Source organism: Thalassophryne amazonica, chromosome 16 (genome assembly GCF_902500255.1).
Source record: "Thalassophryne amazonica chromosome 16, fThaAma1.1, whole genome shotgun sequence".
Taxonomy (NCBI): Eukaryota; Metazoa; Chordata; class Actinopteri; order Batrachoidiformes; family Batrachoididae; genus Thalassophryne; species Thalassophryne amazonica.
In genome coordinates, this window is record NC_047118.1 from 74,933,634 (window position 1) to 74,959,623 (window position 25,990).

At 43.5% G+C, this 25,990-nt stretch overlaps 1 protein-coding gene across 1 annotated transcript; it reads right to left on the reverse strand.

Annotated features, from left to right (window-relative positions):
• Positions 1 to 535: 535 nt before the first annotated feature.
• nfatc2ip (nuclear factor of activated T cells 2 interacting protein) lies at positions 536 to 22,886 on the reverse strand. The gene is given in 8 exon segments (XM_034191389.1): positions 536 to 1,123; positions 1,358 to 1,535; positions 1,618 to 1,724; positions 10,492 to 10,636; positions 17,878 to 18,022; positions 18,024 to 18,098; positions 18,473 to 18,567; positions 22,839 to 22,886. Coding segments are annotated over 7 exon segments (777 nt in total). The 3' UTR covers positions 536 to 1,123; positions 1,358 to 1,373.
• Positions 22,887 to 25,990: the final 3,104 nt, after the last annotated feature.

Below are 25,990 nucleotides of genomic sequence, written 5' to 3' on the forward strand. Positions count from 1 at the left end.
AATGCAGCGATGCACGTTTTGAAGAAGAAATGAAAACCAGGAGGAAGCAGGTTAGAGAGAAGAACCAAATCCAGAAACCATGTAGTCAGAAACAAACAAAATAAAGTCTGCAGTTAGAAAAGTTTTTCATATAATTCATCTGTTTATTCATTTGCACCCTTTTGTTTTGCCAGAAAACCCTCCTGATGTCATGTGATTGGATACACTTGCTGTCCCGTGTTCATGTGGGATCCCTCTGGGTGCTCCCGTTCATCCTCCCACTTCCCAAGACATGACAATTAGGTGAATCAGGGCGAGAGTATGTGGCCCGTCCAACTGACTGGTGGCCGATCCAGGGTGTCCTCTGTCTCTCGCCCAACGACTGCTGGCAAACGCTCCACCCCCCGTGACCCTTAATTGGAATAAGAGTGTACTCGTATAGAAAGTCAATGAAAGAATGATTCTGCAGTTGATCGCTGTGAGGTTTCACCAACAAGCTCAACTGTTGTATCTGAACAGAACGTTGCCCTCACAAAGGCATGACAAGACGTCGAGATCAGAAACCTTACACTGAATATTTATTTAGTAAATTACAAAATAAAAGTTTATTAAATGTGTGAAACATCAATTATTCCTCTGCCTGTGTTCATATTCAAGTTGGAATTCCCCCAAGCTGCCAGGTCAGGGGGCTACACACCCTGTCAGTCAAACACAGCCTTCATATGGCCATGAGGGGGCAGTAAAACAGCAAAAATGACATGCATCATCATCACCCCAACAATGACATCAAACAAAAATAGAAATGAAATCAAAGGACTTCAAAATAAGGTGAAAAAAGTGACAATGGACATCAGGTGAGAATTAATACACACACAGTAAATTAAAACACATTTACATTAATTTTTTTTCTAGGCATACTTTGGAAATCCCTGGTGCAGCTGAACACACTGTGCTGAGCATTTCTTTGCAACTTTATACAGAAAGACTGAACTCTCTGAAGAGAAGTTTATAGTCATTACAGACTGAGTGCATTCAGGAGTCACATATTTTACCAATAACATAAAAAATAAAATCCTATAATGTGCCGTCGCTAAACTACATATGGTGTAATCATCACAATCCTCGTCCAGCTCACCTGCGGTTCCTACGCAGAAAAAGAGAAATATTATTTCCAGCTGAAAATATTAATGGAGATAGTTTATAATTATTTAATTTTAAAAAGTGAGAGAACCTGATATTTAATTTAAAAAATGTTTTCTCATCACATGAATTAAAAATAAGTGACTCTCTCACACATACAACCCCTGGCAAAAATTATGGAATCACCAGAATCACCAATTCCATAATTATTGCCAGGGGTTGTACACACTGTGCCGACCTGGAGGTTTAAATGATCAAATCCAAACTTCGATGATGTCGCCGTCCTCCATGTCCAGCTGAGCCGGTGTCTGGCTGTGCGTCACTTTGCAGCCGTCAAACTGAAAGCTCACTTTGCGCTTTGAGAGCTTGGGCCTCTCGGACAGATATCGATTAAAAACGGAGCTCAGTGGCGTCTCCTGTTGAAATACAAGAGAACAGTGTTTGCATTCAAACATGCAGCCAAAATAAGAACAATTGTTGAAGGGGCGAGCTACGAACTCTGTGCAGAGAGAAATCCTGGCTCGTGTTTTTGCTTTTGCTCTGCAGGCGTATCGTAATAACATCGTCGCTGGCTCTGTGCTCGTCTTCCGCCATGACGACACATTCTATCAAACACAATCAAGGAAAAAAATAGTTGGCTTTAATAATAATAAATTTTTATTAAGGGCACCTTTCAAGGAACTCAAGGTCACAAAGGTTAAAACACATACATTAAAATAAAAGCAATAAAATCAAAACATTACAAAGTATACAAAACTATAAAATGGTTCAAATGGAATATGCAACACAAAATAAACGTGTTTTGAAACTGGATTTGAACAAGGGAAGTGACCTAGTGTTGTGGAGGTCAGGAGGGAGTGAGTTCCAAAGCTGAGGATGGGGAGCAGAGCATCAGTTGCTCTGCTCCCCATGGTAACAAGGGAAACAAATGGAACAGTCAGATGGATAGAAGAGAAATATCGGAGTGAACGGGCAGGTGTAGTGAGGTGAATTAGGTCAGACAAATAAGGAGGGGGACGGTTGTGAATGGCTTTAAATGTCAAAAGCAGTATTTTATAGTGTATGCAGGGTGTGATGGGAAGCCAGTGGATGTTGCTGGAGTACAGGCGTGATGTGGTCAGTGAATGGAGTCACAGTGATGGTGCGTACTGCAGAATTTTGAACTAAGTGCAATTTAGAAAGAGATTTTTGGGGAAGGCCAAATAAAAAGGAATTGCAGTAGTCAAGACGTGAAGTGACGGGAATGTGAACCAGAATAGGAGCAGCATGAGGCGTGAGAGAGGGGTGAAAGTGGAAATAGCCTGACCAGGTCATGCTGTTGATGTGAGATTAGGGATGCGTATCGAGAACCGGTTCCTTTCGGGTATCGTTAAGAAATGATTCGATCCACCGACATCAATAACCTTTTTACTTATCGGTCCTTCAGAGTGGCCATTGTTTTTGGGGGTGTTTGTCAGGAAAATTATAATTTCTCTACATTGATCAACTTTTCTGCAGCGCGGCTTTGCTTTGAACCTTGAACCAATCGAAGCAGTGATTCGCAGATCGAAGCAGTGCTTCGATCATTGCTTCATTGATTCATTTTTTTTTTCTTTCACTTTATCTTAATTTCCCACACTAAAACCCTAAAGAGCATATGGCTGTGAGCATTATTTACCTTTTTTATGTTAAACCGACCTGTTATGGTCTTCTGAAACAGTTGATAGATTTATTTTATAACTTAAAAACGGGGCCGATGCTAACACATTAGCATGTCTATGGCATTTTCAATGTTAAAGTTAGCATTAAGCAGTTGCAGCTGTCAAGCATTTGTTGTAAAAGAGTCAAATGTATTACAATTTTTTTTATTTTTTATTTTTGTTTATATATTAATAAAAGCAACCACAACAATAATAGTAATAATAACTAATCTAATGATTATATACAATTTTAGAGAAAGAGACAAAAAGTACCTCAATAAAAACAAAACAGAAAGTATAAAACCAACTAACAATGAACATACATAAATAAATACATACATACAGAAATAAATAAGTGTTTCCTGTGAACACCTCGTGACTCTTACACCTCCACTTCATCCCTGGCTTATTTAAGTTTAATGACAGTTTGTTTCGGTCAAACCATATTTTCAATGTGTTATTTTCAATGTGATTTCCTCCAGAACTATCTGCCAAGCTGGAAAACTGCTCCATCCTAGTAAGAGCAGAATACTACTGGAATGAATTTGAATAAGGAAAGTTGTTTTTTTTCCTCACTAAATGGATGCTGCACTCACTGCAGTTTATTGTCTGGAATAGCCCCAGATTGCATTTCAGAGCTTCTAGAACTGAAACATTTTCATGCATGTGGTGTTGGGGGGTAATTTTGTGTTTCAGCTTTTTTGTTTTTCCACCACTTTCATCCCCGAATATGTGAAATCATGAGTCACTTTTGTGTGGATTAAAGTTACTAACTGGGACTCCTGTCTTGTTGCGAGAAAGAAACAAGAATCGTCCTCCGTTCTGTTCACACAGCTCCAAACGCTGCGCGGCTCTCTGACAAGTCAAGTTAGAACAATAGAGTCCAGTCGGAATTAATAACTTCAAAGCGAAACACCGCTTTGTTTATTTTTATGTCCAGAGATCAAGGATACAGTGACCAATTTCATATTTATTTACTTTAAGACTCAATGAAATACACAGAAAACCTGTAAAGCCTACTTTTAGTACAAAATTCACAAGAGGTATTGATAAGGGAATCGATAAGGAATCGGATCGATAAGCAGAATCGATAATCAATCAATCAATCAATCAATCAACTTTTTTCTTGTATAGCGCCAAATCACAACAAACAGTTGCCTCAAGGCGCTCAAATGGTAATGGTAGGGCTTAATGGTAGGGCTTCCTTGAGCAGCCTGGTAGGAATGGGGTCTAATAGACATGTTGATGGTTTGGAGGAAGTGACTAATGAAAGTAACTCAGACAGAACAATCAGAGAGAGAGTCTAACCAAATACCAGCATTACTGAAAGCAGCTGAACATAAAGATATGTCTTTGGGATGGTCATGAACAATCTCCTCCCCAATAGTCAAAATCCTATCCGCAAAGAAAGTCACGAGGCCACCACCAGTCAAAGCCAAAGGAATACTCGGCTCAATAGAGTGCCGACTCCCCGTGAGCCCGGCCACAGTGCCGAAAAGAAACCCGGGGCCGCTCCCACCCTCCTCAACCAGTGATGAGCAGCAAGATGTCCCAGCCCCACGGAGGGCCTCCCCATAGAGCAACAGACTCCCCCTCCAGGCCAAATGAAGATCTTCTAAATTAGTGAGACGCCACCCCCTCTCCAGCCTAGGGGCCATCCGCCCCAAGCCGCGAGTCCGTGGGCCACACCACGGAGTCAGGCACCCCCGACTCAAGGCTCTCCCCTTCAGAGGAGCCACAGCATCCAAAGTCATGCCCAACGAGGATGCAAAGCCACTGGCGAGACAATCCACGTCACTCACAGAGTCTAGGTAGCCACTCCGCACCGCGCCGGCACATGGCACCGAAGAACACAAAGAACGAACCACATCCTCAAACCCAGTCACAGCGCCCTCAGAAAGACCTCCACTGCAACGAAACCCATTCCCCACTGCTGGGCAGTCCCCCAAAGCAAATGCAAACGTTACCAAGAAATGACCAGACAAAAAGGGGCCCCCAGGGAACACTGCCAAGTCTCCAATCCCCACGCCACATGTCAGAACAAGATCCAAAGCGTGGCCAAAGTGGCGGGTGGACTCATCCACATCCCGAGCGAAGCCAACCGAGTCCAACAATAGACTAAACGCAGTGTCGAGGCCGCCATTCTCAGCACCTATGTGGACGCCAAAATCACCCACCACAATCACCCCATCCGAGCCAAGCACCAAGCCAGACAAAAGGTCCGAAAAACCACAAAGAAACTCACAGCAACGACCAGGCGGACGACAGACAACAACAAACAAAACTGGTCCTTGAGACCTCCAACCCGGATGGACAAGACCAAGAGCCAAGCCCCCAAACGAACCAAAGCTCCGTTTGGGTCCCCGACCAATCAATAAGATGGAGTGGAAGACCGCTGCCAACGCTCCTCCCCGACCCGTGCCCCGAGCACCCCGACAGTCAATGTGACCCGGGGGTGCCGACCCATCCAAACCAACACACTCATCCCGCTGCAACCAGGCCCCTGCAAGGCAGAACAAATCAACACGCCGATCATTCCTCCTCTGTACTCTTCTCTTCCAATCATTTTGGTGTACAAGTTTCAGAACCGGCAAACTATAATCTGATCTTCCTATACTTGAGTGTTTCCAGTGGTTTACAGCTTGTCATAAACTCGGTTATCTACACTGAGGAAGGCACCTCTTGATTGCTGACATTATGTTTACATGGACAGCAATAGCCCCATTATTGATCTTATTCAAAAGAAGACAGTTTTCGATTACAGTTTTTCCATGAGTTGTTTAGAGTATACACCTCTTATTCCTGTTTTGCATATTAAGGATATTACTGTTTAATGACTCATGGCCACATTATGTCCCCTATCTGACCATGAACAGAATACTGTAGGTCTTAAACATACTGCTCAAAATAGAGGAACACTGTGTTCCCCTAATTATTTTCAACAGTGTACATTATTGCTTACTCTGATTATGACTTCATTCAGGTTAAGGTGATCAGAAAATGCTGTTTCCATGTTAGTCTTCACTGACCAAGGTGTTGCTTTGACTTGACTAGATGTTATGAAGGGATTTATCTTATTAAAAAAAACAAAAAAAAAAACAGAAAAGAATTCTGCCATCACCCATGTTAGTCATCTGTGATCTTCGAGTTCTTTAAGTGTTGTTCAGATCACCAGTGCTTTTTACTTTTTAATGAAAGAACCAAATTGTTGATTGGTGACTCCTAACGTTTCTGCAATATGAGTAACTATGGTCATTTTATTTTGTCAGCCTAATTATAGTGTCCTTCATATGGATCACTGCTTTGAACCTTGAGATCAATGAATAGCTACCAAATGCAAATTCAACTTGGAATCATCGCCAGACCGCTTCAATTCGCCATGGAACAGTGAGTAAACAGCCCACACCTGGCCATGGAACAGCTGGTCAGTCCATTGTCCACTTATTCAACCCTCCAAAAATGCAGGGACTGTGTATGAAAATGGGTTTAATTCCTAATGTTTAATGTGATTATTATTTTTCGCTTTGAATTAAAGCGAAACCTCTCCACTACACACACATTGTGACTGTTGCATTAAAACTACATTGTGGTGTTGTCAGGTCAGGGAGCAGCACACTGGGCTCCACAGCATGGAACAGACTTGGGTCCTGGTTATGTACAGAGGCGAAATTACAAATATATATATATCATCCAAAAAGTTATTTGGGACTAACGTTTCCCATAATCCCCCTGCGCTTCCCAGAATGCATCACAGCTCCAGCAGAGTTCCAGCGTTTCAAAGCCATGTAAACAATGGCTAGCAAGGACATAGATTGTGTCAATTCAACGAGTTATGAGCGATTATGATGATGACAAGTTGTCTTAAGTTGAGAGAGTTATCTTGAAGAGGTGTAGCACCTGTGATGGACTTTCTGCCGTGCCAAATGTCTTGTTGTCCATACTTCACGAGGTGTGTTTACATAATGGCATCGATATCGATAAAATCTTATACTCAAAATCAATACCCAGCCCTATGTGAGATATGAAGGAGAGACACCAAAACTCTTAACCTGGTGGGAGGGCACAATGGAGGAGTTGTCAAGAGAAACTGTAAAACTGGGGGACTTTGGTTAGGATATATTTAGTGCCGATGATCAGCATCTTGGTTTTATCACTGTTCAATTTTAGGAAATTAGACATAAGTCTCTTTAACGGAGAATTGATTTAAAAAAGCGTTTCAAGTAATTATTTACATTATCGATTACTGTTCAATTATTTAAAATAATAAAATGTTACAAACTATGTATGTATGTATGTGTGTGTATACACACACACGGACAAAATTATGAGCCACCCTATGAAGTTTAATGCTTTCTTCAAAATCTTCCTAAGTACTTTTTCTTTTTTTAAAGAGCAAGGAATTTTCAACACAGTTTTGCTTCTGTTTGCAAAGTAAAATAATGTTAGCATCCAAAATAAAACTAGGATGTTTTGAAATGCTATTTCACAAAAACTACAAGGGTCAAAATTATTAGCCCGCTTAAGAATGGACCCATATGTTGAATTGTAGCACAAACCACTGTTGTGCAATGAGTTGTGCAAAGTGTTTTAACTTTGTAATGCTCAAAGCTTATAAAATCAAGTTAAAACAGTGTTATCTTCCAATGTACACACAGTATAAAAACGCCAGGGTTTGAGCTGTCACTTGAGAAAGCAACATTGCCAAAAACAAAATAATCAGTTTAGACTTGATAAAGAATTGTTGATGCTCGCAAAGCAAGAGAAAGAGTTATCATAGCATTTCCAAGTGTCAAGAACTGCAATGAGAAGTACCATCAAGAATTTCAAGAACCACACAGTACAGAACCAGCCTGGCAGGGGCAGGAAGCGAAAGACTCTAGAAAGAAAAACTAATGAGCAATGTGTCCAAAGGCCCCGGAGCAACTGCCAAGACACTAGTGAATGACTTAGCCAGGTGGGTTTTGTAGTCTCAACGAAGACAATCATTAGAGCCCTGGACAGGAATGGACAGCGAGGTAGTAAAGCAAGAAAAACTCCACTTCTGCAGAAGAGACACCTTCAAGCCAGAATAAAAGTATGCTAAGGACAACTTGGAGATACTGGAAGTCTGCCATCAGATGAGACAAAACAAGTGCTCTTCGGCCACAGACGAAGCATGGCTGCCATTCTGCGCCTACGGCTCCTCCGACCACCACCTCATTCATACACAGGCAAGATGGGTTAAGTTTCTTGCCCAAGGACACATTGGCAATATGCAGATTTTTGACTGGTTTGGGAGCCTGATTTGAACCGCCGACCCTTGGGTCATAAGACTGCTCACTCTACCAACTGAGATATTGCTGCCCCAAAACACGGCGGTGGGACTATTACACTGTGTGGACGCTTCAGTGCGACTAGAAGTGAGAATATTCTCAAGGTGGACGAAATCATGAAGAAAGAAAGATATGTGAAGATTTTGAAAGAATACCTCAAGCAGACAGCAGCAAAACTGGGTCTGAGTTGTCGCATTGTCTTCCAACATGACAACAACACAAACATAAGTCTCTCCTGGTGAAGAACTACTGTTATCTCCAGAAGACCAAAGTGAACTTTACTGACTGGCCTGCACAAAGCCCTGATTGAATCTGAATGAAAAGCTGTGGGGTGAGTTGAAGACCAAGGTCCATTTCAGAAGACCATCAAATCTGGAGGAACTTGAGAGATTTGCCAAAGAAGAATGGGCTGGGATTCCTCAGGAGTCATGTCTGAGACTTGCTGAAAACTACACCAAATGACTGCAGACAGTTATCCAGCAAAAAGGACACACAACTGACTATTAGCACAGGGGGGGGATTTTGACCCTGGTAGTTTTTGTGACATAATTAGCTTCTATGTGGAAAGTAAAATCATTGTAAATGTTGGGGTTTGCCCCGTTTCCTGTTTGGTCTGTTTTTCTAGGTGAAGCTGACTGTGGCAGTTTTCTATTTGGACAGTGGCGTCGGCTGTTGGTGACGTCATGGCTCATTCCCCGCTGTCAAGACAGTACATGGGTGCTGTCAGAGTGGCGTCTCACCAACGACCGTCATTCCTACAGAGTGGCACGTTCACAGCTGGTTGTCATCCCGCCCCATCACCACCAGTATATAACCTCGAATCATCCACTGATTCTAGGCCAGAATCTCTGTGTTCCTCCAGGTTGATACCCGGTTTCCACCGGGTTCCACTTGTGATGCAACAACACACCCAGCTGGTAACGTGGTCTTTAATGTCTGTTTAATGATCTTGTTTTGGTGTCTCTCCCGTTATGGAGGTAATGCAACCTGTTGTGTTTCTTTTTAGCTTCCAGGCTCAGAATTTAACTTGTGTTTTTCCTGCTGTGATATTCCAGGCTCAGAACACAATCTGTCGAGTCTGTCATGTTTTTTTTCTGCTGTGTGAGCTCCAACTCTTAATATTACTTCAGTTATTTAAAAGTGGATCATTCGTGTTTTTTCCACGGTCACGCCTTCTGCTTCTACCCTGACGTATGCTGCTGTTCGCCTGGTGTGTCATCACACGCGGTTTAGCATTATCAGCTGTTCATCATCAGAGTCCATTCTCCTCTGTGCTGTTCAGCAATCCCAACCGTTTTCAGTTTTCAGAGTCTGTCTTTTCAGCAAAATCAGCTGTTATTCAGTTATCAGACTTTGTGCGCATCCGCGCTGTTTAGGAACAATGTGCACAGTAATCCAGTTTCTCCGATGGCTGAACAGTCTGGAATGGGTCCGCATGTAGCTGCTGAGTTCCCAGTGAATGTAGTTGTGGTTTTCAGAGAATTTTGACTCTGCTGTACTGCAGTTCACAGTGTGCTGCGCTCGCTCCTAAGTCTTGGCACTTGCAGTGGTCATTGGACTTCGTCTGTCTGCCACATGTGCATGCCTTTGGGAAAGTTATGTAGAACTGAGACTTTGATCTGAACTGAACTCCTGAGACTTTGATCCGGAACCTTTAATCTGAACTGAAATCTGGAATGAACTAAGACTTTGATATTGAATTGAAACTCTGAATTAACTTATTTGAGTTTAGTTTTGACTTTTCATATTTGGATGTGTGTCCAAGTGCATCTCCACACTCACCTGCCCTCTTGCTCTCCCCAGCAGTTCAGCCTGTCTAAAGCAGTTCCACAGGCTCGTGTCACCTGGTTCCCATCCCTGTCCTGTCTGACCTGTCTCTAGAGCTGGTCAGATCCCCGTGGTCCATCCTGTCTAAATCCTGGTGTACCCACTTCCCACTGCACAGTTCCTTGTGTTCAATAAACTCTTGTTTATTTCACCCTGCCTGCCTTACTGCTCCCTGCATTTGGGTCTAACATCCAAACCCTGTCCTAACCCATAACAGTAAAATCAGAATGCTTCAAAATAGAAAGTATAGAAAATTCCTTACTTTGTTTAAAAAAGCACTTGGAAAATTTTAGAAAAATTCTGCATTTATAGAGTGGATAATAATTTTATCATCACCTGTATGCACACACACACACACACACACACACACACACACACACACACACACACCCACACACACACACACACACACACACACCACACACACACACACACACCACACACACACACACACACACACACATATATATATTAAATATGAAGCTTGTCATTGTGCCACTGGCCAAAGTTTGACCAACAGCCCAAAACCCAGCGTCCTGAGTCATGTGACATACCAATAATGTCAGCGATACCAAGGCCAAGCTCACCAACTGACAGGTGAGTCTGAAGCTCCACCTCCTGCTTCATCAAGAGTAGCGAAGATGGTGGGGTTTTAAGCTTGATGGACAGCTGAGTGACTACCTCACTTAAAGGTGCCGACTGAAAGAAGAAGAAAGAAAAAAAAAAAAAAAAATCAGCATCAACAAATTGTCCACAAATTATGATATTTAACATGGTGTTAGTCTAAAGAATTAACATATCAATAACATGTTAGCACACTAACGCTAATGTTATTGTCTGCCCACTAGAATAGCACTTTTGTTGTAACATACAGGATTAGTAATACTACCGCTATCCTAGTGGATAAATCGACTGAACTCTAGCCAAATTCACTAAATAAAAACAAATATTTCAGTAAATTTATTAAATCAATGAGTATATAAAATCTCCCAAACACCAACAGCTATCATTTAAGTTTCTTTAGTATGTATGAAATTGAGTTAATATGCTTTGTCACAACCAATAAATATGGCTAATTTCTGTTGAATTATTAGTCCTTCTTTTGAGCAATTATTGGGAAGGCCATCCATCCATCCATCCATCCATCCATTTTCTTCCGCTTTATCCGGAGTCGGGTCACGGGGGCAGCAACTCAAGCAAAGCCGCCCAGACCTCCCGATCCACACACAACCCCCCCCCAGCTCCTCCGGGGGAACCCCAAGGCGTTCCCAAGCCAGCCGAGAGATGTAGTCCCTCCAGCATGTCCTGGGTCTTCCCCGGGGCCTCCTCCCAGTGGGACGTGCCCGGAACACCTCTCCAGCGAGGCGTCCAGGGGGCATCCGGAAAGATGCCCGAGCCACCTCAACTGACTCCTTTCGACGTGGAGGAACAGCGGCTCGACTCCGAGCTCCTCCCGAGTGACCGAGCTCCTCACCCTATCTCCTGCGGAGGAAACTCATCTCGCCGCTTGTACTCGCGATCTCGTTCTTTCGGTCATGAGCTAAATCTCATGACCATAGGTGAGGATCAGAATGTAGATCAGTCCGATACAGCGACCGCATCACTGCAGATGCTGCACTGATCCGTCTATCGATCTCACGCTCCATCCGTCCCTCACTCGTGAACAAGACCCCGAGATACTTAAACTCCTCCACTTGAGGCATGGACACTCCACCAACCTGAAGAGGGCAAAGCACCTTTTTCCAGTCGAGAACCATGGCCTCGGATTTGGAGGTGCTGATTTTCATCCCGGACGCTTCACACTCGGCTGCAAACCGCCCCAGTGCACGCTGAAGGTCCTGATTTGATGAAGCCAACAGAACCACATCGTCCGCAAACAGCAGAGTTGAGATTCTGTGGTTCCCAACCAGACCCCCTCTACACCCTGGCTGTGCCTAGAAATTCTGTCCATAAAAATAATGAACAGAACCGGTGACAAAGGGCAGCCCTGGCGGAGGCCAACGTGCACTGGAAACAGGTTTGACTTACTACCGGCAATGCGAACCAAGCTCCTGCTGCGGTCGTACAGGGACCGGATAGCCCTTAGCAAAGGACCCCAGACCCCATACTCCCGGAGGCACTCCCCACAGGGTGCCCCGAGGGACACGGTTGAACGCCTTCTACAGATCCACAAAACACATGTGGACTGGTTGGGCAAACTCCCATGAACCCTCGAGCACCCGATGGAGCATGTAGAGCTGGTCCAGTGTGCCGCGCAGGACAAAAACCACACTGCTCCTCCTGAATCCGAGGTTTGACCATCGGTCAAATTCTCCTCTCCAGTACTCTGGAATAGACCTTACCTGGGAGGCTGAGAGTGTGATCCCCTATAGTTGGAACACACCCTTCGGTCCCCCTTCTTAAACAGAGGGACCACCACCCCGTCTGCCAATCCAGAGGCACTGTCCCGATCGCCACGTGATGTTGCAGAGGCGTGGCAGCCAAGACAGCCCCACAACATCCAGAGACTTAAGGTACTTAGGACGGATTCATCCACCCCAGGAGCCTTGCCACCGTGGAGCTTTCTAACCACCTCGGTGACTTCGGCCTGGGTAATGGATGAGTCCGCCTCCGAGTCCCCAGTCTCTGCTTCCTCTTCGGAAGACGTGATGATGGGATTGAGGAGATCCTCGAAGTACTCCTTCCACCGCCCGACAACATCCCCAGTCAGAGTCAACAGCTCCCCACCCGCAGCGTAACCAGTGCTGGTGGAGAGCTGCTTCTGCCTCCCGAGGCGTCGGACGGTTTGCCAGAATATCTTCGAGGCTGACCGCTAGTCCTCCTCCATAGCCTCCCCGAACTCCTCCCAGACCCGAGTTTTTTGCCTGTGCGACCGCACGGGCTGCGGCACGCTTGGCCTGCCGGTACCTGTCAGCTGCCTCTGGGGTCCCACCTACCAACAAAGATAAGTAGGACTCCTTCTTCAGCTTGACGGCATCCCTTACTTCCGGTGTCCACCACCGGGTTCGGGGATTGCCGCCGCGACAGGCACCAGAGACCTTGCGACCACAGCTACGAGCAGCTGCATCGACAATGGAGGTGGAGAACATGGTCCCCTCGGACCTCCATGTCTCCAACCTCCCCCAGGATCTGGGAGAAGCTCTCCCGAAGGTGGGAGTTGAAGACCTCACTGACAGAGGGTTTCCGCCAGTCGTTCCCAGCAGACCCTCACGATACGTTTGGGCCTGCCAGGTCTGACCGGCTTCCTACCCTCCCAGCGGATCCAACTCACCACCAGGAGGTGATCAGTCGACAGCTCTGCCCCTCTCTCACTCGCGTGTCCGAGACATGTGGCCGAAGGTCAGATGATACTACAAAGTCGATCATCGACCTCCGGCTCAGGGGTCCTGGTGCCACGTGCACTTATGGACACACTTGTGCTCGAACATGGGTGTTTCGTGATGGACAAACTGTGACTAGCACAGAAGTCCAACAACTGAACACCACTCGGGTTCAGATCGGGGAGGCTGTTGCTTCCTGATCACCCCCCTCCAGGTCTCACTGTCGCCGCCCACGTGGGCGTTGAAATCCCCCAGGAGAACAATGGAGGCCCCAGTCGGAGCGCTATCTAATACCCCTCCCAGGCACTCCAGGAAGGTCGGGTACTCTGCACTGCTGCTCGGCCCGTAGGCCAAGACAACGGTGAGAGACCTGTCCCCGACCCGAAGGCGTAGGGACTCGACCCTCTCGTTCTGGCTGAACGAGAGGGTCCCCAGCTAGCTAACTGGCTAGCTGGGAGCAATAAGCAATGCGACCCCAGCTCTCCGCCTCTCCCCGTGGGCGATGCCAGAAAAATGAAGCGTCCAGCCCCTCTCCAGGAGTTGGGTACCAGAGCCAAGCTGTGCGTGGAGGTGAGCCCGCCTATCTCGAGTCGGTATCTCTCAACCTCCCGCACAAGCTCAGGCTCCTTCCCCCTAGCGAGGTGACATTCCACGTCCCAACAGCCAGGGGCTGTGAGCATGGACCTGGCCGCCGGGCCACCCGCCCTCACCCGCCACCCAATCCTCTCTGCACTCGACCCCCATGGATCCCTCTGCAGGTGGTGAACCCACAGGAGGGCGGGCCCACGTCACTCTTTCGGGCTGAGCCCAGCCGGGCCCCATGGGCTAAGGCCCGACCACCAGGCGCTCGCGAGCCCCAACCCCAGACCTGGCTCCAGGGTGGGACCCCGGCTCTGCCATACCGCGCGACGTCACGGTCCTTGATCTTTTACTGGTCATGGAGGTTCTGAACTGCCCTTATCTGACCCGTCACCTAGGACCTGTTTGCCTTGGGAGACCCTACAGGGAGCACAAAGCCCCCGACAACATTGCTCCTAGGATCATCCGGGTACGCAAACTCCCCCACCACGATAAGGTGGCAGCTAGAGGGGGAGTTATTGGGAAGCATTTTCTAAATTATATACACATTTAATCCAGTTGTGGTTCATAATGGATAAGAGCTTTCATTGTGTTGTAGCACTGTTTCCTTATTTTAGTAAGGTTACTTCTTTAAAAAATAAGACTGTACAATTGGCTTGGCACTAGCATGGCTTTAAGTCCAATGTCCAGGTGCTTCCATAGCAGCTAACGGTAGCATGAGCGGGATTTCTAATGTGCTTAAAAATTCATACTTACATACAAACAAGCGAACATAAATACACATCCATGCTATCAGCCATTTAGCAATGCTAACAAACTAATGTTCGTATTAAAACTCAGTAATGAAAACTTTCTGCCATCACATAATGTGACACTAGCAGGCTAACCTTAGTATGAAAACTCACAAGCATCACATAGTACAATGCTAATGGGCTAATATAGCATGAACTGCCTCCATTGTGAGGAATGGGACTTATAATGTGCTTAAGAAATATTGACAGTTACAAATTTGCTTAAAGGCCTGGGCACACGGCATACGATTCCTGAACGAAGGGAAAAAAAGAAAAAAAAAAGTCACAAATCGCTGAGAAAAGGTGAACAAATGAGCTTTATCACCGAATGGCCTGCAAATCAAGAGCGCACAAGGGACGAAAGAGGAACAAAACGAAACTGAAGCTAATGTCGATCTCCACGCTTTAAACGAAATGCGCCCGGAGCCACTGCTGGAGCAGTGAGTGTGTCTGCATCTCTGAGTTCCAGGACTCGGCGCTGGGACGGAGCTCATAGCGCCTGAGTCCTGGAGAAACTGCAAACAGAAGCGCGTAATCCGACCCACTGAGATCTGTGCGCACGTCGGTGGATCCACCTGCTCTAGTTCCTCATCCAGAACAAAGAGGGATCATCATTAGAATCCTCAGTGTGTGATGACACGCTGTGCTCTCCTCTTGCTAAAAAAAAACAAAAAAAAACGCTGGTGTGCTGTGGTGGCTGCTGTATCACTGTATTATGTTACTAAGGCCATATATAATGATTTATAAACAGAAACTGTCAAAAGGGGAATAACATAAGTGTAAAGATGACTGAACATATCAGAGCAGTAAATTGATCAGTCCGTGTGAACGCTGCGCATTGACTCCCCATGTGCGGTTATTTCAACCACTGATCACTGCGCAGCATGATCCACAATGTGAATTCTGCCTTCAAAGAACAGCTCTTATATAATCATCTACCTGTTGCCATATGTACATATGGCTGGATTGTCATTCTACACTCATATTATTATATTTAATAAAAATAATAAGCACACGCAGGAGGTGATGGCTGCTGCTGCGTTCAAGTACCGTCGGATATTACACGACTTTTTTGTTTCAAATTCAGCAGTTGCTTGTAGCAGGAGTGTGTTTTAATTTGATTTTTGGTAAAATAATGAATGATCCACACAAAAAGATTAATTCTGACCTATATAAGGTGCCTGTGCCCAGTGAAGCTGACCACCCCCCGCCCTCAAACCAGATTAAAAAATAAAAAATCCAGCAGGCTGAGTTTGCCCTGTATTTCCGACGGTACATGAAACGTAGCAGCAGCACTCAAAACCGGCTTCTGCACCGTGTGAAAACATCTAGCTGGTCGAACGAAGTCAAACTAAATGCTAATGTTACAAAAACTAAGCAAATGATAAAAAACCCGCCAAGAACTACAGCAAAAGGAAATACGGACAAATTGAGGGTTTTGGCAGCATTCATTCAAATTTTTCAACAGTTTAAAATCCTGATGAAGCGCCAGCTGCAGGAACAAAGTTGCAAAGGGTTAAACGATGCCAAAGCAAGTCAATGAAAGTCCAGATTTCTGTTTCATTTGGGCTTCGTTGCCCTTCGTTAAGTGCCGTATGACCGGGCCTTAACTCTTACGGCACATCTTCATGTAATTTTACATATTGCCTGAAAAGAAAAAACAACAACCCACCCCCCCCCCCCAAAAAAAAACACAAAACAAAAACAAACAATAAAAAACAAACTTTTTTTTTTTTTTTTTAAGTTTTTCCACCCCACAAGCTAAATAACAGACACACAATTGGGTCAATAGAGGCTGCCTGAGTTCCGTGTGCTGTCGACTAGTGCGTACAAATTCACGTCACTGCAGTGCATTCTGGGGAAAAAGGTCAACAGCCTATATGTGATCACGTCACTCTACAGTTTTGTTATATGGTGTGTACTTATGGTGATTTACTGGTTAATGGTTCACAGATGGCATGGTTTTCTTCTCTATAGCTACAAAATGTACATCTCAAGCAAGCAAACTGAAAAACCTGGCTGTTTACCCCGTGGATTGTAGAGTTACCTGCCTCTGCCTGTTCTGCGAATGTTAATAACTTGTTTTTGTGGCATACATGTGGTCCTTTCCTAGACAGAATTTCTTGCAGTTGTTTTCTGGTTAACACTGATAGTGGGTACATCAGAAACAGTGATGGATTGTGTGTCAACAAGTTGCCCAGAGAGATGCTAATTTTTGAAACCCGCTACACGGCAGAACACATAACATGTACAGCCTCTATTATGGTATAGATCAGCACTGGCAGGTACGCAAGCTGATGCGTGCCAACACCAGCCTGCTGTCAACTATTCAGTGGCTTTGTGTTTCCATAAATGCACTGTAGTTTTCCTACAACCCACTACGATTTTTGGCGTGAAAAGCAGCGTGCAACAAATTCCGGTAAAGATGAGGACAATGGTGGGCCACAGAAGGCACCCATTTTTGAGTGATTCACCCAAATTAACTTGTCTGAAAAGAAGAAAATGGTTCATACAAGTTGTTTTTGTGATGCTCCACTGTGCAGCAACTCATCTGGCAAGGATATGGTGCTTGCGATCAAGAGATCATACTAAGGATTACCACACAAAGCCAAAAAAGATTACAACTTACAAACTGAAATTGTCACACGACGAAATCCCGCACCTCGAGAGTTGCAATATTTTGATATGCAAATCCACTGATAATTAGTCTTCAGCATGTTTAGCTGCTATATAACATTAGAGAACTACAAGTGAACTACTTAACATCAACAAAAAACTTTTGTACTAATAATCAATAATAAAAAAACTTTTGTACCAATAATATATCACATATACACACACACACACACACACACACAACATGAATAGGACACTAGCTTGACAACACACAAAATCATGATCATTAATATTAGTGATGATGTAGCATTTCATTGCATTAGCTGTGCTATAAATAATAGTTTTATAATGCTACTGTGAATGTCAATTTTATTCTCAACTGACATGTTAATGCTAATGTTGAGGAGGGTTATGCCTTATGCTAGCTCCCTCAAGTGAGAAAGTGTGTGCAGCAAACACCATGTAAGCATGCTAGTATGCTAGCAGCAACAGAATTTGCCCTGGTTGTTTTGTATGCTGTTAGCTCAAACTGAAATAGTGTTAGTATAATAGCAATCACACTTTATATTTTCTTAGCTTTCTTATACTTTCATAAATAAATGTTTAATTCCTACACATGCTGCTGTTCACGTACAGAAAGAACCGGGACTTTGTGGATCTCCATTCGACAGCGAACCTTAAGGGGGATCTCCCGGACTGATAAGGTACCGGAGGAACTGAGGATGTTCACATCACCTTTCCTAGGGTCCTCATCCTCTGATGGCTCAGACCAATGGCCTCTGAGGTTTCCTCCCCTGTGTCTCAGGAGAAGGACTAAGAAGGGAGGTCAAGGCCTGGAGCTTCCTGTCCACCTCACTGATTTGAGACAAAGGAGTACTTTAAACACATTTCTGTGAACGTCAACCTTTCCACAGTTAGGGTGATATTTATTTGGACATTAAACGGTTAGAACATTATCTGTAAATACATATACTGAATATCAGTTCACAGAATGACGACTAAGGAGCCTTACACCAAATCAGATCAACCCGTGTAGGAAAAACATTTCAAGGGATCAAAGTAATCAGACAGGTCTGCTATTAAGATGCAGACACCCCCCGCCACTACCACCACCACTAACTGGCTTAAATTAGACAAATCTGACTATCTGGTTCTGAGGAGCTGGATGTCTGAAACCTGGAAGTTTTTTGTGGATCTGAAAATGTGTATATGTTGAACTGCAGACGCACTTTATCTTCTTTTTGGCCTTTCTGGACAGTTTCTTCATGGGACTTTCTGCCAGCGGCGGTGGAGACAAAGAGCATCCAGTGACCCTGAAACACAACTAGGAGAAATCACAGACCGTAGACCCTCGCCCACCCCACATCAGATCAACACATTCAAAGACAAAACTCTCAAAGGTTTATTAAAGTTACATTAACTTCTGACAACACAATCTTTTTTCTTAACACTTTTCTTCAATTCAATTCAATTTATTTTCATTTATATTGCGCCAAATCACAACAGGGTTGCCTCAAGACGCTTCACACAAGTAAGGTCTAACCTAACTAACCACCAGAGCAACAGTGGTAAAGAAAAACTCCATCTGAGGAAGAAACCTCAAGCAGACCTCTTGTCTTGAGGGGTGCTTGAGGGGTGACCCTCTGCTTGGGCCATGCTACAGACATAAATTACAGAACAATTCACAGAAACAGTCACAAAACGAATAAACGATTTTTCTCATAATATTACTTCATTAATAAAACATTTGCTTAATTTTTTGTCCTAAAATTCAAACTGTTGTCAATTTGAGTAAATGTTATCCTGTTAAAAGTTTTATTACAATATTTAAACTATTAAAAGTAATTGTTAAAGAATATCTCATTTCTTAAATTACAATATTACAATTATAAATATTTCAAATGATGCTTTTACTCTTATATAGCAACAGTCAGTATATTGTGACTTTTTCCAAATAAAAGTACAATTTTAAATCATTTTTATCCTAGCAGGTATAAAAATGTTTTTCATAGTAACAGAATTTTGTTTTCAGTATATTTTCTTAAACTTATCCCAGGTTTCCTAAAACAATGTGAAGTTACTTTATTTACTGTAAACAACATTTTTTAAAAAACATGAACTAACCCATTTTGGCCCCAGGAGCAAATGGAAACTAATTTGGCCTTTTTAAACAGGCATGTCTTTTTTTTTTTTACAGACATTTGATTTGATTTATTTCAGTCAGAATACTCCTGCAATAACAGAAAATAAATGAATGAATAGATAAAATTAAACAAAAAATACATAAAATACTGGAAAAAATAAAATATGTAGCTGACGGAAAAAGGCCACGACTGACGCAATCTAGCTTTTAAATGCCCTAACCCACTTATACCGTGTCAATATTAAAAACAAAACATTACCATCACACTTCAAACAGTACACTGGTACTAGTACTCTTCAATTTCTTTTACCATTTGAATACTTTAGTGAACATGTAACTACTTAAGACAGATTTTTTTGTACATTCTTTTAAAATTATTTATATTGATGCTCTGTTTGAGCTCCAGCTCCAAACTGCTCCACAGGTTGATATGCACATCCTTCTCTTACTAGCTTGACTTCTATTCTTTTTGAAGTTGAATTCTCCTCAAATTATAGCCACTTCTCTCCCCATAAATATATTGTGTATATTTTTCAGAATTAAATTGTTTCTGGCTTTGTACATGATTGGTGATGTTTTAAATTCCACCAAATCCATAAACTTCAAGACATTTGATTTTAGAAATAGTGAGTTGGTATGTCCTCTGTATCCCACTTTATTTATTATCTGTATTGCTTCTTTCTGTAGTATGCATAGTGGCTGCAGGGTGCTTCTGTAGTTGTTTCCCCATTCTTCCACACAGTAAGACAGATATGATAAAAATAATGAACAGCAGTAGAATATGTGTAAAGCTTTATAGTCCAGTATGCGTTTTTGTCTTCCCAGAAATGCAGTACATTTTGCCAGTTTTGATCAGACACTTTGGTGTCAGGAGCTAACTCCTGTAATATTATGTAGTAACTATATTTCTTGTATATGTTGTTTACTACCCTGATTGCGTAAATGTCACTTATATGCTGTCCATATTCGTGAGCCACTTAGGTGGAGGCTCTACCTCTTTTTTTTTTTTCTTTTTTTTTTTATGTTTAGATATTTAGATGTACCTTAGTATACAAATAATGAATGAGTTCAATGGTACAAATATTTCATGAGATGAAAGCTGCTCCAAATCTGTCATACAAACTTCTGTTATTGAAGTATATTACTGATATTTTATGCTCCGATTTAACCACGCTATTAAACTGATCTTCTGCGCGATAATTACAGCTGTTCATCACATTACTAAGGCCCCATTCACACATAACACGAAAGACGCAGAAACCGGAAGGAAATCCGCAAACCAACACGAAATGGGGAATCACAAACCATTGTGCGCGTGCACGAACACAGTGCAAGCAGCCTAGAATGTGTTGCACCACATTGTGCCGATGTGGAGAAAAATAAAATAAAAACCAGCTGTATAATTAGTGAATATCACTGGGCTGATATTGGACACAATACAGAACCCTGTGGTTAAATAAAAAATAAATGCCACTCACAGGATTCGAACCTGCAATTTACAAAAGCTCTGATTACTAGACAGAAACTTTAATACTGTGCTACAATCACTGCCTTATAACAGGAGCATTAAATAGCTCAAAAGAACAAGGAGATGAATGTTTTTTTTTTTTAAAAAGGGAAATGCACCGTAATAACTGACAAAAGGCATTTGTTATGGCATATTTTTGGTGATACGTGAGTGAAAGTGGCGTATTTGTGGCGCTGTTGGCTTGTCATATAGTCATAGTCCTGCGGAGCGCGTGCCTGTGTCGGGCAGAACATGCGTGACATTCAGATCACCGGCTGCGTGATCTGACGGACCATTTCACATGCAGCAGCCTGCCAACGTGCGCTGTGTGCCGGCCGCTGCAGCCGGGCTGTGTGCACTCAGATGTGGCTGTCTGGCCCCCATATGATCAAGTCTGTAAATCATATCATCAGCATGTCATGCAAGTGTGCTCTCCCCCCGCACGCTACGTGTGTGTGTTGTGGAGGTGGGGGGCATGACACAACGCGCAGGGTGCAATACACATGCAAGCCACATGCATGTTGCTTTTTGCAATGCCACACTTGTGGGGGCACTTAGACAAATTTCACCTTCAGCTCGAAAGTGATGGTCCTGCTCACTATTTTTGTGGTAACAGTGCGAAACGGCCACATTTTCTAAGTGTACAAGCGAGCGGTGTTGGAGTTCGTGTGTGTCACCTGGAATATGGCCGACACCTGCAGCGAGAGGGATCGAATGGGCTCTCGGAGGCACACTCTGTCTTTCTGCCGCTGGTGTTCGCAAATAGTAGCAACACGTGTACGATGTGTCGGAGGCAACTCTGATTTTCACGAACGGCATGCCAATTCCTCTTTTGTGCGCTAGTCGGCCTCATTGTGTTATGTGTGAAGGGGCCCTAAGTAAATTGTTTCTGGACCAATGTTATTTTCTATCTCCTGTTCTTTATGCTCCATGTACATAAGGTATGCAGCAACCTTTTTTTTTTCCCCAAAGTCAACTATCCATGATGTTTGTTGTTGTTCCTGAGCTCCAAATGAAGATGATTGAATCCTATCAGTTTTTGTCATAATTGTGTGTTCTGTTCACAGGTTTTGTTCATTAACTTGCTTTTTTTCCTTCAGTTGTATTTGTCCAGGTCATTGATGTCAAGGATGACTATCATCCTGGCATCTTCTGATGTCCCATTGAGTTTAGTTTCAAGTGTCTTGAATCTTCCCTTGTTTCCTAAGCAGTCGAGCCTTTTTTGCAATGTCAGCATTTTTTTTTTTTTTTTGTCAGATGCTCATTCAGATATACATCGGAGTCCCTCAGCTTCTTCCTTGTTTTAATAATTCACGGTTACACTTTGTATTTGCAAATCAGATTATAATGGCAGGTTTGTCTGTCTTGCTTCTTCGTGCTAGAGAGCCACAGGCTTCAATGCTGTTCTCGTCTCCCTCAATCCCCAGGGTGGACTGAAAGGTGCAATTAGCACAAGCAAGTCTTTCACTGCTGAATTTATCTTTGGAATTTTCATCCACTGGAGAAAATTTATTTTATAATATCAGAACACTGTAGAACTCAATATTTGAAAATTCTGCTTATTTAAGTAATAATTCAACTCAGATTTTGGGGAAAAAAAGAGCATTTCAGTGTCCTAACAAGAAATAAATTTGTCCCCAGCAGTAAAAGGGTTAAGGGTAATCACCAGCAACCTCTTTAAGGCTCACAGGGTTTGGAATTGTCATCCACTTCAAATTGTGAATCGCTGCTGCCGTTCCACGACGTATGTGAATCAGCGGGAGTGGGAATAAGTATGTAAAACAGCAACATAGTAGAGAGCAAGGTCGCTGCCAGCACTTTTTTTCCTTTTTCAGGCCTCCTGCACACTCCGGTGATATTTTGACCTCCTGTTCCTTTTAGTCCAGCCCCCTTTCGGGTGGACTGAATGAAAGTCATCACCTGTTGCTTCACTGATTCTGCGTACTCCACACTCTGCTCCTCTCCATTTCTCCTCGCCACTGCTCAGGCACATGCCCGGGGTTCGGTCTCCAGACCGGTTACCATAATGTTGTTTACACGAGTGTACTGTTCTAGATCAGCGACTCGGTTTTAAGTCAGTTCAGCTCAGTTCACCCACTGAGTTAAAGCTATCCATTTTATATAACGGTTGAGTGGATTCTTGTCATTTGATTGGTGCTTTGTATCTCACATGACATGGATTAATTCATCCCATTTGTGTTGCATTGCATTCAGAGTGCGGCTTGGTTCCATTTAGAGTGCAAATTTGGTTCCATACATTTGGTACCATTGCACTCTCACATGCACATGCGAGCGTACTCGTGCGTGTGCACCCACGCATGCTTGCACACGCACGCACACACACACACAAAAATCCAATCCACTGTGCTGCCTGGAGGTTTTTAGCAGGAAGAGAGAACAAAAGCTGGACTCATTTCTGATGTGATTTTTTTTTTGCTGCACTGAGGACGTACACAGTCTTATTTTTGTTGTTCACGCACACCAGCACAAGCGCTGACCAGTGTGTGTGTGTGTGTGTGTGCGCGCGCGCGGGGGGGGGGGGGGGGGACACGACTCTCCTGAGACATAATTTGAGCTAACTGACACTGCTAATTCTTGTAAGATATACTCACACACAAAACAAATCACACACTGTGCTTGAGAAGAAATTACTCTGGAGGTAAACAGTGGGCAATTTGTCCTTGAGGCTAGATAAGCCTGGAGTGTTGTAGCTGAGCAGTGAAAAACACTTAACAGTTCCACTTGAACAGCCAAATCCCAATTATGAATTAAGAATATTCACTGGCCTCCGAAACCTTCAGCTTCAACTGCAAGGCACGCATCAGCTCCAAGGTGTCATCCAATTTGCGTCTGAGTTCAAGAGTCAATGCAGTCCGAGAATGCACTGCCTTGCCAACCTCGTTAATCATGACGGACAAGCAAGTGCCCGTGGTTCTTGATGCCACGGTCTTGCCAATTTTCCGGTAGATCAGGGCAGCACATAAGCCAAAAAGTACAAGCCCTGCTGCCATGAGACCAAAAATGTAAATCCTCAACGTCCTCAACGGAGAGAAAGGCACCAACATGCAACACGCCAAGACACCCCCAGGAGTCGAGGACATAGCCCGCAGGATACGTTCCATCTGGGCATAAAACAAAATGCAGCGATGCACGTTTTGAAGAAGAAATGAAAACCAGGAGGAAGCAGGTTAGAGAGAAGAACCAAATCCAGAAACCATGTAGTCAGAAACAAACAAAATAAAGTCTGCAGTTAGAAAAGTTTTTCATATAATTCATCTGTTTATTCATTTGCACCCTTTTGTTTTGCCAGAAAACCCTCCTGATGTCATGTGATGGATACACTTGCTGTCCCGTGTTCATGTGGGATCCCTCTGGGTGCTCCCGTTCATCCTCCCACTTCCAAGACATGACAATTAGGTGAATCAGGGCGAGAGTATGTGGCCCGTCCAACTGACTGGTGGCCGATCCAGGGTGTCCTCTGTCTCTCGCCCAACGACTGCTGGCAAACGCTCCACCCCCCGTGACCCTTAATTGGAATAAGAGTGTACTCGTATAGAAAGTCAATGAAAGAATGATTCTGCAGTTGATCGCTGTGAGGTTTCACCAACAAGCTCAACTGTTGTATCTGAACAGAACGTTGCCCTCACAAAGGCATGACAAGACGTCGAGATCAGAAACCTTACACTGAATATTATTTAGTAAATTACAAAATAAAAGTTTATTAAATGTGTGAAACATCAATTATTCCTCTGCCTGTGTCATATTCAAGTTGGAATTCCCCCAAGCTGCCAGGTCAGGGGGCTACACACCCTGTCAGTCAAACACAGCCTTCATATGGCCATGAGGGGGCAGTAAAACAGCAAAAATGACATGCATCATCATCACCCCAACAATGACATCAAACAAAAATAGAAATGAAATCAAAGGACTTCAAAATAAGGTGAAAAAAGTGACAATGGACATCAGGTGAGAATTAATACACACACAGTAAATTAAAACACATTTACATTAATTTTTTTTCTAGGCATACTTTGGAAATCCCTGGTGCAGCTGAACACACTGTGCTGAGCATTTCTTTGCAACTTTATACAGAAAGACTGAACTCTCTGAAGAGAAGTTTATAGTCATTACAGACTGAGTGCATTCAGGAGTCACATATTTTACCAATAACATAAAAAATAAAATCCTATAATGTGCCGTCGCTAAACTACATATGGTGTAATCATCACAATCCTCGTCCAGCTCACCTGCGGTTCCTACGCAGAAAAAGAGAAATATTATTTCCAGCTGAAAATATTAATGGAGATAGTTTATAATTATTTAATTTAAAAAGTGAGAGAACCTGATATTTAATTTAAAAAATGTTTTCTCATCACATGAATTAAAAATAAGTGACTCTCTCACACATACAACCCCTGGCAAAAATTATGGAATCACCAGAATCACCAATTCCATAATTATGCCAGGGGTTGTACACACTGTGCCGACCTGGAGGTTTAAATGATCAAATCCAAACTTCGATGATGTCGCCGTCCTCCATGTCCAGCTGAGCCGGTGTCTGGCTGTGCGTCACTTTGCAGCCGTCAAACTGAAAGCTCACTTTGCGCTTTGAGAGCTTGGGCTCTCGGACAGATATCGATTAAAACGGAGCTCAGTGGCGTCTCCTGTTGAAATACAAGAGAACAGTGTTTGCATTCAAACATGCAGCCAAAATAAGAACAATTGTTGAAGGGGCGAGCTACGAACTCTGTGCAGAGAGAAATCCTGGCTCGTGTTTTTGCTTTTGCTCTGCAGGCGTATCGTAATAACATCGTCGCTGGCTCTGTGCTCGTCTTCCGCCATGACGACACATTCTATCAAACACAATCAAGGAAAAAATAGTTGGCTTTAATAATAATAATTTTTATTAAGGGCACCTTTCAAGGAACTCAAGGTCACAAAGGTTAAAACACATACATTAAATAAAAGCAATAAAATCAAAACATTACAAAGTATACAAAACTATAAAATGGTTCAAATGGAATATGCAACACAAAATAACGTGTTTTGAAACTGGATTTGAACAAGGGAAGTGACCTAGTGTTGTGGAGGTCAGGA